A 16,029-nucleotide genomic window follows, 5' to 3' on the forward strand; every position below is an offset into this window, starting at 1 on the left:
GGCCAGGAATGCTGCTAAACATCCTACAGTGCACAGGACAGCCCCACAACAAAGAAGTATCCAGTCCAAAATGTCAGTAGTGCTGAGGTTGAGGAACACTGTCTGCCTGAATTACAGAGAGGGATTTGTGAAAGCAGCTAATGTTACTACCTTCTCCAACCGCTCACCTTTAATGAGATTGCAATCCAAAGCAGAAGAGGAAATCAATAAGAAGCCCGGGTGAGACAGACAAGATTCTTGCCAAGGGGGCTGATTTCCAAATTAGAATATGAAATACAACCGTAACTGCTTCTCCAGCACACGTGGTGATCGGTATCAGTTGGGTTGTCTGTGTACCACCTAATGTTGACAATATCTCGCATTCAGTGGGTGAGATAAATTACTTCCACGCTGCAGTGGAATGATGATATGGCCACTTAATCTGCATCTCTTCACACATCCTGCAAAAATTACTCTTAAATTTTAAATTGGACTTCCCTGGTGGCACAGTGGTTGAGAGTCCTCCTGCCAGCGCAGGTTACACGGGTTCGAGCCCTGGTCCGGGAAGATTCCACATGCCGCGGAGCAGCTAAGCCCGTGCACCACAACTACTGAGCCTGCACTCTAGAGCCTGCGAGCCACAACTGCTGAGCCCACGAGCCACAACTACTGAAGCCCGCGTGCCTAAAGCCCGTCCTCCACAACAAAAGAAGTCACCGCAATGAGAAGCCTGTGCACCGCAACGAAGAGTAGCCCCTGCTCGCTGCAACTAGAGAAAGCCCGTGTGCAGCAACGAAGACCCAACGCAGCCATAAATTAATTAATTAATTAATTTAAAAATTTTAAAATTATAAAATGTTTACTCTTAAGCTAATTAGCCACTCCTGACTCCTACTCTGGTCTGCATGTAACTCTTACTGTTATATGCAAATAGCATGTAATACCACCTGGAGAAGCTGTTATTGTGCACCAGTACACAGAAAAGACAGGCAGCATGCATGTGAAACTCATGTAAGAAGAAATAAGAAAATGAGAATCAAAATACTTAAGCTTACAAAAATTCTCCCCCCAAAACAACCACAATGCAAAAGAACACTATAGCAGAATGCTTCCAAACTTGAATTATATATCCTTAAATAAATATTTACAGATAAGAAAAGAATCACTTTGAATCAAAAGTTCAAAAACTCAGAATTAAATGGGCAGAAAAACAGGATGATGTAAGAGTTGACCTAACTTGGGAAATAAATTGAAGAAAAGGTAACATCATCTTAGAAATGAAGAATAAATTATAAGGTACGCAAGGCAGAATAGGTTGAACCGAAAATTTAATAAAGAACGTTGAAGAAAGGGCATCCCCCTTCCTGCTTTCCCAGTTGTCAGTAATAGTTCCACTTCTGTCTCTCTAGGCCTCTTCCCCCTTGCCTCGGATAATAATTTGAATTCCTTATGTATTTTCTCTTTTTATAAATTAATTTTTTATGCAAAGAATGCATTCTTAATCTCCTTTTTTAAAAAACTATTATAAGGAAGTTTGAATACTAGATGAATGTTTTGTGTTTATGGTTTGAATGTTTTAATATAAAAGGGATCCTTCAGTATGAATCCTATAATCTTTTTCGTCAGTGGTACGACTTGGAGACTATGTATGTGGGTACATACCAGTTAACTTGTTCCTTTTCATCTTCTACTGAAAGATTGATGACTTCCAATTCTTCATTATCGTAAACATCGTATGACTGTTCCTCACAGCATATCATCTTGTGCATAAGTGCATTTCTCTAGAGTAGATAGTAGAATTACTGGGTCGTAGAAGATGCAATTTTTGGTTTTAATACATTTGACCTCCTATATAGGACAAAGTATATACTTCCATCAACCATGCATGAAAGAACAAAATTTTTTATATCCTCACTGTTACTTCTAAAATTTTTGCCAATCTGGTGGGGAGAGAATACATTCGTTTTAATTTGCATTTCCCAGATTATTAGGGAAATTGGGCATTTTACTGGCGATTTGTTTTCTTTTTCTGTGAATTGCTTTATATAAACCCCTGCCCATTTTATTGGGTTGTCTTTTTTAATTGATATGTGTGTTCTTTATATTTCCCCAGTAGTAATCCTTTGTCTGCTGTACCTGTTACAAATTTCTTCCTCTTCTATGGTTGTCTTAACTTTTGTGGGGTCATTTGTCAAGCAAATTTTTAATTTTGATGCAGTAAATACATGAATAATTTTTTCAGCTCCTGTTCTTTATGTTTTTCTACCCTATTTTTTCATGGTCTCCAGGTACTTAACACTCACCATATAAAAATGTGTATTATCACAAAGATGCATTTGAAAGATACTCCCAGGAATTGAAGTTAGGGTGCCTTTTCAGGTCTTGAATATGATTTTTGAACATTATAACAGAATTGTTATGAATGAAACAACTCTAATTTAGGTCTACGGTGTTGTAAACTTGGGCTTCTTTTATGAAGGAAGTTGTTCTGAAAATTTTTTTTAGTTACTTATGGGAAAATGGCATATTGTTCCAAAACTATGGAAAACTAAAAAGAGTCATCAGACATGATCTCTGTCCCTCAAAAAGCTTAGAATTTAGTTGAGGAGACAAAAATGATGTACATGAAGCTGTTCCAAAATACTGTGGGGTAAGCCAAATTTTAAGGGTCCTGACAAGTTCAAGAGGAATTCAGGGGTGGAAAAGGCAGTAGTGTGCATGGATGGAGGTGTTTGAGGGAGGGGTAAGGTCTGGAAGCAAAGAAACCATCCAAGAGGCTTTTGAACCAATCCAGGTAAGGGGTGAGAAAGGCACAGATTTCAAGAGAAATGAAAGATGACTGGAAAATGGCAAAATCACTAGCAAGTAAGTAGTTGGAAGAAGAGAGATTAGTCTTTAGGCTTATCACTGCAAGTTGGCTTTTGTTTGAAGAAAAATACTCGTTAATTTAAGCGTAATCCATGTTGTTTTGTTTTCAGTGATCTCAGGTATGATTGAAGATCAGTATAATTCTGTCTCCTTGGGTAGACCAATTCTTGTAGACCTAACGGATTTTTGCATTTAACTTTGAAAATCAGTCATTTATGAAAGATGTCTTTTTGTAGGTAAAAATTATTTTAAATACCTTATTGTTGTCCCTGCTTTAGTTGATTTATTGGATGATGACCTGGGCAATCTCCCACTTTTACTGAATTAATTAAGATTTATACCAAAAGTCATTTCATCCTTTCCTTTCAGGCAGCTCGCCATTCTTGGCGCAGGGCTAATGGGGGCCGGCATCGCCCAGGTCTCCGTGGATAAGGGCCTACAGACTACACTGAAGGATGCTACGCTAGCCGCGCTGGGGCGAGGACAGCAACAAGTGTTCAAAGGGTAAGCCTGCTCTCTGCCTTTGCTGGGAGAGTAGCATGTGTTTTGGTTTTTGCCGTCACAGTTTCCTTTCTCCTGAACATGATCTGTATTGGATACTCCATAGTTAAGTCTCATTTCCTTTGCTTTTTAGACATGCTCATTCCTGCTTTCACTTTTTTTTCTTTTTTTTTTTTGCGGTTGTTGCAGATAATGTTATTATAAATCATTAACATCATTGGAGTCTGTAGTCTTTGAGTGCAGAAGAGAAAACCTTATTTATTAGACGTTTTTAAATGCCATATAGTTTATACTTTGATATCAGACTAGAAAGTCTCATGTTTGTGAATTTTAATTGCTGTATTGTTATAGAATATTGAAACAGCATGACTGTGTCTATAGAGAGAACTGAGATAAGGATATGAGGAAACGTGTAACTGCATCTTGAAGGTAGGGCTGGGATCAGAACTCATGAACCTCATATTTCTCGACTGGCGTTACTATAGAGAAACAGTTAACTGATTTGGCTCCACAATATCTGGATCTTATGGACTGTGTCTCCATCTTACTTCTGAATTAATAAACGGGGAATATTATTCTCCCTCCTGCCCGTCCCTCCCTCCTCTCCCCCACCCCACACACATACTGCCTGTTTTGCAGAGGGGAAGAATGGAGCAGCAACTTGGCCAAACTGGGAATTTGTTTCAGCTCATTTCTCTGCTCCAATGTAATAGACTGTCTAAGGCTGGCTGAGCTTTGATGGTCTTGCACGTGACTTTTAGTTGAGTTAGTTTTTTTGTTTCTTAAATGGATTATGTAGCTTAAGTGTGTTTTTACCCCTTTTCTGCTCATATATTGCTACCATAATACTGTGCAGGACCTGGCAGTTTTAATCATGTTGGCAGATAGCAACTGTCTTAATGTAAGATAGCAAGGCATTGTAGTAAAAGATTCTGACCCCCCAAAATGGCATGTGCTCGATAACACCATTGCCCTGAGACCAGCACGCGAGCGTTTCCAGAGTTTCATACAGTCACCAAAATGAGAAATTGCTCTAAAATAGCTTTTCCCCCTCGATCTCTTTTGGATCCAGCTGTCCCGGGTTTCCCTTTTTGCATTAGAAACATCGGGCTCTGGTGAGTGCCCCTCCCTGTACTGCTGACTTGGGACGTACATATTTCTTGTTCTCTCGGGAATAGTTTCATTAGGCATTAGAATTAGAGCAACTAATAATGTTTTGAACTCTCACAAGAATCTTGCTTGCTGACTGCTGACACGGTTGTCAGAAACCAGGATATTTGAATCCATACTTTGGAGACTTAAACTGACTACTTCTTTGAACTTACCTTGTGGCTTTAATTTTTCTTTTGGTTAAGGAAACTAGTGAATGGGGTGTAGCTTCATTCTTCATTCAGAGGAAAATTCTAGGTCATTTATTCTGAAAGTGCAGTCAGATTAAAACCTAAGGGAGCCTATTTTCCTTGGCAATAAAAAACAATTAAGTGTCTGAGTAGCAGGAATCCTTTTTAGCTCTCTATGGGGAAGAAGAAACCTTGAGTTAATATTTTATGTAATCAATATGATGTGCTACTAGGTACTGACCAGGAAATGGATTAAGGATATATGACATAATGCTTGGTCTCTGTCCTCCGGTAGATCACAATTACAGAATAACAAAATGATATGTAAGCAAGTATAAACTCGTGGTCTAGGACCCGTGTTGGCTATTGTAGGTAGAGAATTACTAGAGCTATTGTAGGTAGAGAATTACTAGAGCTGCTCTCTTGTTTGCCATTTTAGTGTTCATGTTTACTCCTCTTGGCAAATTTAACTGTTTTATTAGTGATACCATTTATGCAGGTTGGGCATGTAGAGGCATCTTTTAGTAGAAAGAATATGGATGTGGGGGTCAACCTGTGTGAACCCTAGGACCCTCCCTTAACTCGCTCTTGGACCACAAATCCCTCTGAGTCTCCTTGAGCAGCTCAGCTCCCTCAAAATGGGAGCTACCTCACTGAGTTGGTGAAAAACACACAGCACACTATCTGGCCCATGGACACTCAGTAAATGTTAGTTTCCTGTTCTCCCCCTCTGACTAGGAATGTGTTTTTTTCCTAGACTGAATGATAAAGTGAAGAAGAAAGCACTAACATCGTTTGAAAGGGACGCCTTTTTCAGCAACTTGACTGGGCAGCTCGATTACCAGGGTTTTGAAAAGGCTGACATGGTGATTGAAGCTGTTTTTGAGGACCTCAGTCTTAAGCACAAAGTGCTCAAGGAAGTAGAAGCAGTAAGTAAGGGGCCTGCTGTACTGAATCCTAGTGTTGTGAGTGGAGAACACAGAGACAGGGTTTTTTAAAGGAACTATAGGAAACTTGTGGTTCTTTTTATAGGGCCATTCATTCTCAGATGTAAGGGGTTTTGTATGTTTGTTTGTTTGTTGGAGGGGTGAAGTAGAAAAGAACAGCTTTATTGCTTTGCCAGGCAAAAGGGGACACAGCAGGCTTGCGCCCCTCAAAACTGTGTCCCCCAAATGTAAGTTTTTATGTGAACCCATGCACACTGTGTATAAAGGTCAAATCAAAGTCCTAAGGAAAGGCAAACGAGTAGCTTATTAACTTAAGCACAGGGTTCATTAGCCTTATATGGGAGTTCAGTCACCCAAACATACAAATAACCTCATGGACTGTAGCCAGACATCTTGACATTATTGGTTGGCTGCAAGCTATAACTAAACTAATTCAGGTCTAGGCAGCAGAGGAAACAGGGAGAAACAGTTTCTCCAGGCAGGATTCAGATGCTCATTTTGTGGAAGTGCTACTCTGGTCTTGAGCCCAAATGCTGTGCATAGTCAACTCTTGAGATGGGATGATATGAACAAAACAAGTACTTGAACTGGGTGGTATGAAGAAAGAGGAAAGAAGGAAAGAAGAGATGGCAGTAATCCAGGCAGGAGGTAGAACCAGGGCCTCGACTAGCCTATAGTTAAATAAACAGAGTGTAGGTTAGTAAATGGTGTAAATAAAATGACACTGACTTTGCAACATTCTGGGGTGTCTTGAGTAGTGGGCTGTACTCCTAAGACTCCCTTCCATGGGAGGACAATCTCTGCTCTACTAAAGACTGAACCTAAGGAGGGTTTAGAAACTAACGACAAGCAACTCAGTTTGGGCTGGATTCCACTTGTGAAACACACATTCCAAAATCTTTTCTTTAGACAGAGTGTAATGTAGATTCAGCTGAGGGAGTGAATTCAGAAGAGCTGGGTGGGTGTGTGTTCTCTCTGTGCAAGGTGGCACTGCAGCAGAGAAATGGACGCAACGTTCCCGGGGCTTTGGGGGCCCTGCTGGGCCAATGGAAGGTAGACTGAGGGGCGGCAAAAACAGACAGAGCCGTTTACCACTAAAAGAGCATTTGTCACCTGACTGGGTGATGGTATTTGCTTTTGGAAAATCAGGATTTAGGAGTATCTGAGTGTAGAAAAGTTTGTTAGTTTTAGCAGTTGGGAAGCCAGTGATCAAGGAAAAGAAAGAGAAAGAAGAGGGATCAGATCAAGAGAAGTGCAGACTATGAACAAATCAATACAGTAGTTCCCATTGAAACATAAAGGTTAAGGGAGAAGAGAAGGGAAAGAAAGAAAAAAAAAGGGGTTTTATATGTCCGTGAAGTCCATGGACTGGGGAAAGGGAGGATATTCGGGGAATCATGAATTTTTAGCAGATAGTAAGAAAAGAATAAGAAGATTATTGCTAAAGGTAAAATCCAAAGTGTTAACGTATGTTGTAGTTATTTATGTAACATGTCACAGGCCTTTACCTTTTTAGAGAAGCTAGCGAAATCATCTAAGGTAGGAGATACTCAAAAAAGTTTTTCAGAAAGGGTGGAAAAGAGCAAGGTCCAGAACAGATCTGTATTTGGAAAATCAAAGAATTTCAAGTGAAAGACCTTTAGGAGGCCATCAAGTCCATCCTCTTACCTGGCCTCGCCTTTCTTTACGGGAAAATGGTAAAGCTGAATCTACATGTGGTATTCCTCGGGGATTTAAAACTTCACTTCTCTTCCTCTCCACAGAACTAAAGAAACTCACTCCTTTGATATCTTCATAATCCTTGTCTCCAGATCCCTCACTGTCTTGCTTGTCTCCTTTGCTGTCTTCACCATGTCTCAGTGTTCTCTTGGCGTGTGACAAACCACCGCAAAAACAGCAAAAACAATGTCCTTTTCACAGTTCTGCAGTTAGGGCAGGGCTCTGCGAGGCGGCTGGCCCTTAATTCCACGTGGCTTCCCAGTGGGGGCACTCGTGGGACTGCATTCAGCTGAAAGCTTGGTTGGGGCGCCTCCCTCTCCCTGTGGCCTGTCCTCGCTTAGTGGTCGAGCCAGAGCTTCTCTGCAGCATGGCTGCTGGCTTCTAAGAGAGCAAGGCAGAAGCCAGTGGACTTCATAAGGCAAGGCCTGGAACTGGCAGAGTCACTTCTGCTACTTTCCATTGGTAAAAGCAAGTCATAGGCCAGCCCAGATTTAAGAGGAGGGGAAAGAGACTGTGCCTCTGGATGGGAGGAGAGACACACATGTACAAGGAGGGGAAGGATTGTTGCCAGCCATCTTTGGAGACATTGGTTTGCTCTTCATAGAGAATTTTACCACCGACATTAGACACCATACCATTAATAATGCAGCCTGAGACTATGTTAGCTTTCTGATCATCAGGCTCTACTTTTGGCTCACGTTATACTTTTGATTAAATAAAATCATGGGCTCTTTAACACAAGTTTACTGCCAAGCCAGGTCTTGCCCATTAGGTACCTACTCAGTTATTTTTTTCTCTTTCTTCTTTTTCATAAAATCTTAATGCAGTACTTTACCTTTATCCTCATTATAATTCATCTTATTTTGCACTCAGTTTTTCAGCGTGTTGAATGTATCTTGAATCTTGATTCTCATCTCTGATGTTAGGATTCTGCCTGCCCAGATTTGCACAAATTTGACAGCTGTGCCTTCCATGTTTTTCATCCAAGCATCTGAATAAAAATATGAATAAGCTGAGATTGTGGGCAGAATGCTAAGAGAATCTCCATTAGACACTATTCTGCAGGTTGATAAAGCTAATAGATAATAGTATTCATGCACTGTAGATATAATTATAGTGGTGTACCATTTCTTAGTAACACATGTGTAACATGAAATAGGCATGCACATTATGGTTTGTTCTCTCAAAGGTGAAGGGTGGGCGGGGCCCAAGTGTCACTCATTGGCTTTGCTTTGGACTCCAGTCATCTCCCAGGCCTACATGACACACTCTTAAATGCTTTTCTCCTGCAGGTGATTCCAGATCACTGTGTCTTTGCCAGCAACACATCTGCTCTCCCAATCAACGAAATTGCTGCTATCAGTAAAAGACCTGAGAAGGTAAATTCTGAACAGAGGAAAACCCTGAAATGTTTTACTGCTTCAGGCTCATTGATGAAGGCTTAGAATATGAGAAGGGACTGGTATGGATTATGGAGTGGATGAGGGTGATGATGTAGTCCCAGAAACTGGGCACAAAAAAGCTAGTACCATGACCAGTGTGAGATGCAGGAACAAGTGAACTACAACTAAAATATACCTTTATAGGTGATTTGCATCCCTAATGGGTATTATTATTCAGGTTCAGACTATAAAACCTACGTTTATTACATTGGGTATTGAAAGATAGACCCTAAAATAAGAAGAGATGTTCCAAAATAACACTTGAGCTACAGAGCAGACTCTGGTGACTGTCTGGGATGGGTTTGGTTCCAACTCCAGATCCAGGAATGGAAGATCAGGGGCTGTGGTGGGATGTGTCCACCCCGGTTTGCTTAGAGCTTCTACCTAGGACATGAGAGGGGTGGATGTAGAAGCACTTACAGTGAGTATCTGGAATGATGCCTAGAAATCTATCTTTGGACTTCTGCTCTCTACCAGGGAGATCAAGTGAAATCATTCAAGGAGAAATAAAACAGTTCGCCTCTCTGGAGGATACCGGTTAGCCTCAGCGAAGCAGAACCAGCCAAAAGTAGGCAGGAAATATAAAAGGCCTTTAAGCAGCTGAAACTGTTAATACAAAGTCCATGTACTAAAAACACGAAAATTCCCATTCTAATAGCTTGCTAACTGAAGGTCATCTTGTTCCCTAGCACGCAGCAGATTAGAAGTGGTGTGGGCCTGATAGAGGCAGGTTCAGTGATGGCAGGAGGAGGTCATGGGGAGAAGCGGCAGCTGAGGGAAGACACAAACGCGGAGTAATGGCAGGTAGACAGTCTGGCCACGTCGTAATCACTCACAGCAGCTCCTCAGCGCTGGAGGGCAGCGGAGGAGACCCTGCTGCTGTGCCTTGGATGCTACCCTCTCCTCTCCCCCGTGGAGCAGCACAAGCGTCACGCTTAGCAGTCCTCGTGCCCAGGGACCTTGAGCGGCTTTAGCACCTGCTTGCCTAGGTCATTCACGTAAGAGTAAGGCCACAGGGGCACAAGTAGGGCGACCAACCCTCTCGGTTTGCCCAGGACACAGGCCCTCCAGTGCTACAACTGAGAAAGTCCCAGCAGTCCAGGACACAGCTGGCCACCTTTTGGCACAGCTTTTTTGAACGATGTCGATAGGTTTTGCTTGGGGTAGTGATTACGTGGGTAGATACACAGTTGTCAGAACTCATCAAACTGAACACTTTAAGATATGTGCGTTTTATTGTATATAAATTATACATGGTAAAGGCTAATTCCTTTTGCTCAGGAGTACAGTCTGAATCAGGTCCTGTCTTTTTAAGTATTTTAGACATAAGTAGAAGGATAATTTAGAGGTTAGAAGCAACTTTTGGATTGATAAGTTGATGTAACATGCAAGTGACCTGTGTGTTACACAACGGGAAGTGGGCAGGCTGTGGAGACAGGCCGACCTTGATGGCATCCCACTCTGCCATTTACTGACTGACCCTGAGCTACTAATTTTAACCTCCTGATGTCTTTCTTCCTCATCTAGGTCATTAGACTGACTAGTTCACAGAGTTGTAGTGGATTAAATGTAAAGGATAAATGATAAATGTGTTAATGAATAGTGGATAGTAAGCAGTCAGTCAGTGGCAGATATTAGTTAATACCTTATAGCTAAAATGGGGAGTGGAGGCAAAACTATAAATTAATGGATAGACTTCTTTCACAGTTCAGTTGTGAAGACTATCTAATTGTTAGCTTAATGAGGCTGTTCTCAAACTTTAGCATGTATCAGAATCACCTGGAGGGCGTCTTAAACACAGATCTGGGCCCTACCCCTGGAGTTCCTCATTCAGTAGGTCTGGGGAGGCCCTGAGAATTTGCAGTTCTGACATTCCCAGGTGATGCTAGTGCGGCTAGTCTGGGTACTTGACTTTGAGAGTCACTGGTTTAATGAGCCTTGAGGAAATTTGAGTGTTGAGAAATGTTATTTAAACCCAGTACAGTCGTCCCTGGGTATCCTTGGGGGATTAGTTCCAGGACCACCAGGAGATACCAAAATCCACAGAAGCTCAAGTCCCCTATATAAAGTAGTGTAGTACAGTGAATACGGGCAGCCCTCTGTATCCTCAGGTTTCAGATCCAAGGAGTCAGACCAGTTGAATCTGATTCAACCAGTTGGATCTGCGGTTGGTTGAACCTGTGTATGCGAAATCTGTGGATACGAAGGGCCGACAGTATCCTGGTGGTGAGACGCATTGATGTAAAATCCAAATATATCTCTGACAGTCCAGCATAGTAAGTAATTCTTCTGCCTGTCTCCCCCCACACCCCATAAAAAGTGGACCCTCTCACCCAAACCATCAACATCATTAATATAAATGGAACCCTCATTCATTCTTCCCCAGTAAATCTAATTTGGCCTTTAGCTGCGATTTTGGCATTAACTGTTGGTAGGATCCATTGCCCTTAGTGAAAAGCCCTAGAAGCAGATGGAATTCCAGTTAGCTCTCCCCTGAACATACTGGACTTTTAATCAAAGAACCATGGAACCAAACCACTTGACGGTACCAAGCAGTATTCCTGTATTACAACCGCCTTTCTCTGCAGTGCTTTCCAAGCAAAAAAAAGAATGCTATTAGTTTCCCCTCTCAGAGTTCTTAAATCTGTCGGTGTTTTGTCCCCCCTTGCCAGGTGATTGGCATGCACTACTTCTCTCCTGTGGACAAGATGCAGCTGCTGGAGATTATCACAACTCCAAAAACTTCTAAGGACACAACTGCTTCTGCTGTAGAAGTTGGTCTCAAACAGGGGAAGGTCATCATTGTGGTTAAGGTAAGGAGCTGTGTGTCAGAGCAGCAGATTCAGAAAGGTTCTATGAAGCCTCCTTATATTTCCAGGTTTGTTTGTAACTCTTCAGTTTAAATATACCAGCTTTTGACATGATTTCCCCTTGGTGGTCTATGGTATGGACAGTGGTGGACCGCTGAGTCAGGGTCTGGGATATGGCGGGTTCTCCCAGCCATTCCAGACCTTTCAGATGACTGTGAGACTGTCTGCTGTGCTCCTGGATTCAAGCCAGGCTGCCCCTGGCTATGGCTTCCCTTGCAGTTTAATATTAAGGATTCTGATGGAGATTATAAATCACCTTGAGTTTTGAAGTGGCTTCCGGGGGAGAGAGACCGCTTTCTGACCTGGGAAGTGCCCACAACTGAGGGGCCCATGAGCTCATATTCTCTCCCTTGGCAGGACGGACCTGGCTTCTATACCACCAGGTGCCTCGCACCCATGATGTCTGAAGTCATCAGAATTCTCCAGGTTGGTATCGATCTCAGAATGTTTGAGGCATCTTCCACTCTTTAAACTAGTTTTCCAAACTGGTAATGTTAAGGTGAGGAGCCGGCTTCCTTCTAATACGCTGACTCCTGGCTCTCCTCCAAGAAGGCCCTTTGGTGCCCTCTCTTTCCACACAGGGCTGGGAAGTCATGGGCTGACACTGCACTAAGATGGGCAGAATTTTAGCTCTGCTCCCTTAGCGTCCTCCCTGCTCCAGTGAGCCAAAGGCCTCCGACATGCTCTGTGCGCGGTTTCTGCATCCCCTTCCGGAACAGGGCCCATTTGGTCGGATTGGTGCTACACCTGCTTCTGCTGCACGCAGACCCCTCCAGTGGCCATACAGGTCGGTCACTGGCGGGAAGGGCGTGGCCACTCCTCACTGGGCTCTTACCAGACCTGGGCATCACAGGACTCTACAGTACTGCTCCTCGGCAACGTCTCTTCTCTCAGCATCGGGAAACTTAGCCCTGTCTGGCGTGGAATCTCATTATTCTTGAGATCCAGGATTGCAAACAAAAAGGAAATGAATAATTTGTTCATCTCTAGACTTCCTTAAAATTCTGTAGGTTAGGAAAGGCTCAGACTTTCCCCTTGTGGCTCCCAAGCCTCTTTGTGCTTCCCTGAGTGAAACAGTCCCAGTCCTGGGCCTGGCCAGGCGGCACCCAGAAGAGAAGTGGGTGCTGCACAAGGCCGTTTGTGAGGGCAGCACAAGGAGCCCTTCGGGGAATCTGGGACGGCCTTCCCCTGAGGTCCGGCTTTACTTCCCATCCAGGAAGGAGTTGGCCCTAAGAAGCTGGATTCCCTGACCACAAGCTTTGGCTTTCCTGTGGGCGCTGCTACACTGGTGGATGAAGTTGGCGTGGATGTAGCAAAACACGTAGCAGAAAATCTAGGCAAAGTGTTTGGGGAGCGGTTTGCAGGTGGAAGCCTAGAAGTGCTGAAGCAGATGATATCCAAGGGCTTCCTGGGTGAGTAGCCGCAAAGAAACGTAACTAGCATCATTCGTGACAGAGTTCCTGAGACCAAAGAGTTGCAGAAGGCCCATGTGGAAGAGTGTTTCTAAACATAGAGCCCACTGTCATAGGGAAATTAAAAATGGTTTCATGACCACCTCTTTCTAGGCTGGGCCTGTAGATCATGGACAAAAGGCAGAACTCTGGCCTCCTGAGGCTCTGCCGTTGCCCAGGCTATGCAAGATTGACAGGCATTTCATCCTGCCCAAGGCATCTACTACACCCGTGATACTGCGGGAGCATTGCATCCAGGCTTTCAATGTTGTCTGACCACCTTTGTGGAGGAAGTAAACCTCTAAGTAAAGGATGTAATTGAGGCCCACCAGAGAGGTGGTTTTCTCTCTCGGCAAAGTAGCAACAAAATCAACACTAGGACCTGGGCATCCTAGGGCCTGGTGTTGCATACCTGGACATTAAAACTCACCCACCTGGCCTTTCCTACCCAGATACACAGATTTCCAAGCTCCAGGAAACACAAGCTCTTTTTTCCTTCGCTGCCAACTCTTCTGACAAACACCAATTTCTAGAGTAGGCTAGATCTACAAATTCAGCAATACGGAAAAGAGGCTAGAGCTTTATAACAGACTAGCAGAGAAGAGAACTCTCAGGCCCGGGCTCTGAGAATTTGTTAACGTTCCCTTTTCTTGCTTCTTTTAGGTCGCAAATCCGGGAAGGGCTTTTACATCTACCAGGAGGGTGTGAAGAATAAGAATTTGAACTCTGACATACACAGTGTTTTGGCAGGTCTGAAGATGCCTTCTCAGCCTGATGTGTAAGTTCATTTGAGGGGCTATTGGTGCAGAAGCGTGTTTCTCACCAGCCCAAAGCTTCTTGGACCCTCTACCATCATTTTTGTTATGATCACCATACGTGACCAGAGAGAACATTCCTGATGCTTAACACTTTTTGCCCTTCCACATTCCACCTCGTCCTCTACCAGGCCTCAGGATAAGTACTGCAGCCCAGCCTTGGGAAGACCCCTTGGGAAGCCTTCCCTCTGAGGGTCCCAGAGAGCAACTAGAAAGACGGTTCTCCTAGGCCTGCTCACCTCCACACTGTTTATTATCATTTGTAATCAGCAGCTGCTGATGTCAAGAGGTACCGTCTACCCTGCCAGACCCTGTTCTCGGTGCCCGGTTTCGGGTTAATTAGGACAAGTAGCCCTCTGCTGTCTTTTTCCAAGGGCAGCACCTTCTCTAGAGTTGGAGGTTCACTAGGGCTGGCCCGGAGCTCCGGCAGCACCAGCCCTCACTCCCGTTCTGCACTGGGGCGCCTGCGTCCTCCCCTTTTACCCTCCGCCTCCCTGAATGTCTCTCCCTGTTGGCAGCTCCTCGGACGAAGACATCCAGTACCGCCTGGTGACCAGATTTGTGAACGAGGCTGTCCTGTGCCTGCAGGAAGGGGTCTTGGCCACGCCTACAGAGGGAGACATCGGCGCGGTCTTCGGGCTTGGCTTCCCCCCCTGTCTTGGAGGTCGGTCTTGCGAGTCAGGAAGGCAGCTCGCTTCATCCCGGAGCTCGTTTCACTTCTCCTTCAACAATGTCCTATTTCTCCTTTTAGGGCCCTTCCGCTTTGTGGATCTGTATGGCGCTCAGAAGATAGTGGACCGGCTCCGGAAGTACGAGGCTGCCTATGGAAAACAGTTCACCCCGTGCCAGCTGCTTATGGACCATGCCAGCCGCCCTAACAAGAAGTTCTACCAGTGAGCAGGCCCTGAACCCTGCTCGCTCACCCACTAACGCCAGCCGCGGCAGCGCTGGTTCTCGACAGAGTGGCGTCTAGGTTTATCAGAGTAACCAGAAGGAAAACAAATTCTGGCATTGGGTGTGTGCCTTGATTAAAGTGCCTTCAGCTGTGGGCATCTCTCCCTCCCAGGGAAGTCTGGCTGTGAAGTAGTTTGTACTTCGTGTTGGAAGGCGGAACCCTCTGTGCTCACGAATTCGTAAGCCCCGAGGCCCAGAGTAGCAGCGTCCCTGGAGCCATCCTTGCTGCCTGTTCCTCCCAGGAGACCAGTGGTGGCCAATGGTGGTGAGGGCAGTTCTGCACCCAGCCAAATACTTAACAGTAAAAACCAAACACTATCAGCTTCTCTGCCTGCCTACTGCTTTCTCTTCTGTCTTTGCCCTTGTGGTTTAACCCCCTTTCCTTCAAGGGGTGAGCTGGAATAAAGCCCTGTGCTTCGGGGTAGGAATGTACTGGGGCAGCACCTTAAGAGAGAAACTGCGTTGATGGAAAGTGGGATTTTATGAGCCTAAAGCCTTTTAAACCAACTGTATTTAAATGCTTTGGCTGGGCTTCTGCTTACAGTGGGGAAGAGGCCCTGGCTAAGCAGAACAGTGGGAGAGGTGTGGAGGGCCAGCATATAAAAGACTCCTTTCCGTTGCACAGTTTTACTCAGTTCTTTCCTTGGTGTGACTCATTCATGTGCGCACCTCAGGATGTTTGTGGAACGTTGGCATTAAGCAGAGGAGGTGACGTTTTCCTGGCCAGTGTGTCCTGCACGTCTTGGCTGCCCCAGGGCACAGAAGGTGGACGACACCTGCACAGCGATCACAGGCATCCCGTGTGACCCACCGCCGCCTCCCCTCTGCTAGAGCCTCCGCTCTTCCCGTCCCCCCGCCCTCTGGTGTGGGAAGTTCCTACACTTGTGTTCTGGCAGAAGCATTGCCCAGTCCAGGTAACCAGCTTCGGGCCCCTCACTGGGTCTGGCAGAAGGATCCACTCCGTGTGCATGCGGAATCGTAATTCAAGTCCCATCACGCTGCGCGGTCTCATCTTTGAGATGCCACCAGTCCCTCCTGCCTCTGCTCCAGCCGCGAGTGCTTCACATGCCCCCCTGGGTAGCTCTGCTCTGGCGACTGGCAGGCGGGAAGCTCAGCTCCAGTTCTCCTCACAGCTGGTTGCTA

General features: G+C 44.8%; 1 protein-coding gene across 1 annotated transcript in view; it reads left to right on the forward strand.

The window, feature by feature from the left end:
- HADHA (hydroxyacyl-CoA dehydrogenase trifunctional multienzyme complex subunit alpha) overlaps window positions 1-15,212 on the forward strand; it is a 48,314-nt gene extending 33,102 nt beyond the window's left edge. The window contains exons 12-20 of the mRNA XM_059893439.1: window positions 3,217-3,351; window positions 5,446-5,617; window positions 8,647-8,733; window positions 11,469-11,609; window positions 12,024-12,092; window positions 12,883-13,078; window positions 13,781-13,895; window positions 14,451-14,596; window positions 14,684-15,212. Of these exons, the coding sequence (XP_059749422.1) occupies window positions 3,217-3,351; window positions 5,446-5,617; window positions 8,647-8,733; window positions 11,469-11,609; window positions 12,024-12,092; window positions 12,883-13,078; window positions 13,781-13,895; window positions 14,451-14,596; window positions 14,684-14,829 (1,207 nt within the window). The 3' untranslated portion in view covers window positions 14,830-15,212. The remainder of the gene's footprint in view (window positions 1-3,216; window positions 3,352-5,445; window positions 5,618-8,646; window positions 8,734-11,468; window positions 11,610-12,023; window positions 12,093-12,882; window positions 13,079-13,780; window positions 13,896-14,450; window positions 14,597-14,683) is intronic.
- The last annotated feature ends 817 nt before the right edge of the window (window positions 15,213-16,029 follow it).

Source organism: Balaenoptera ricei, chromosome 13 (genome assembly GCF_028023285.1).
Source record: "Balaenoptera ricei isolate mBalRic1 chromosome 13, mBalRic1.hap2, whole genome shotgun sequence".
In the NCBI taxonomy this organism is placed as follows: Eukaryota; Metazoa; Chordata; class Mammalia; order Artiodactyla; family Balaenopteridae; genus Balaenoptera; species Balaenoptera ricei.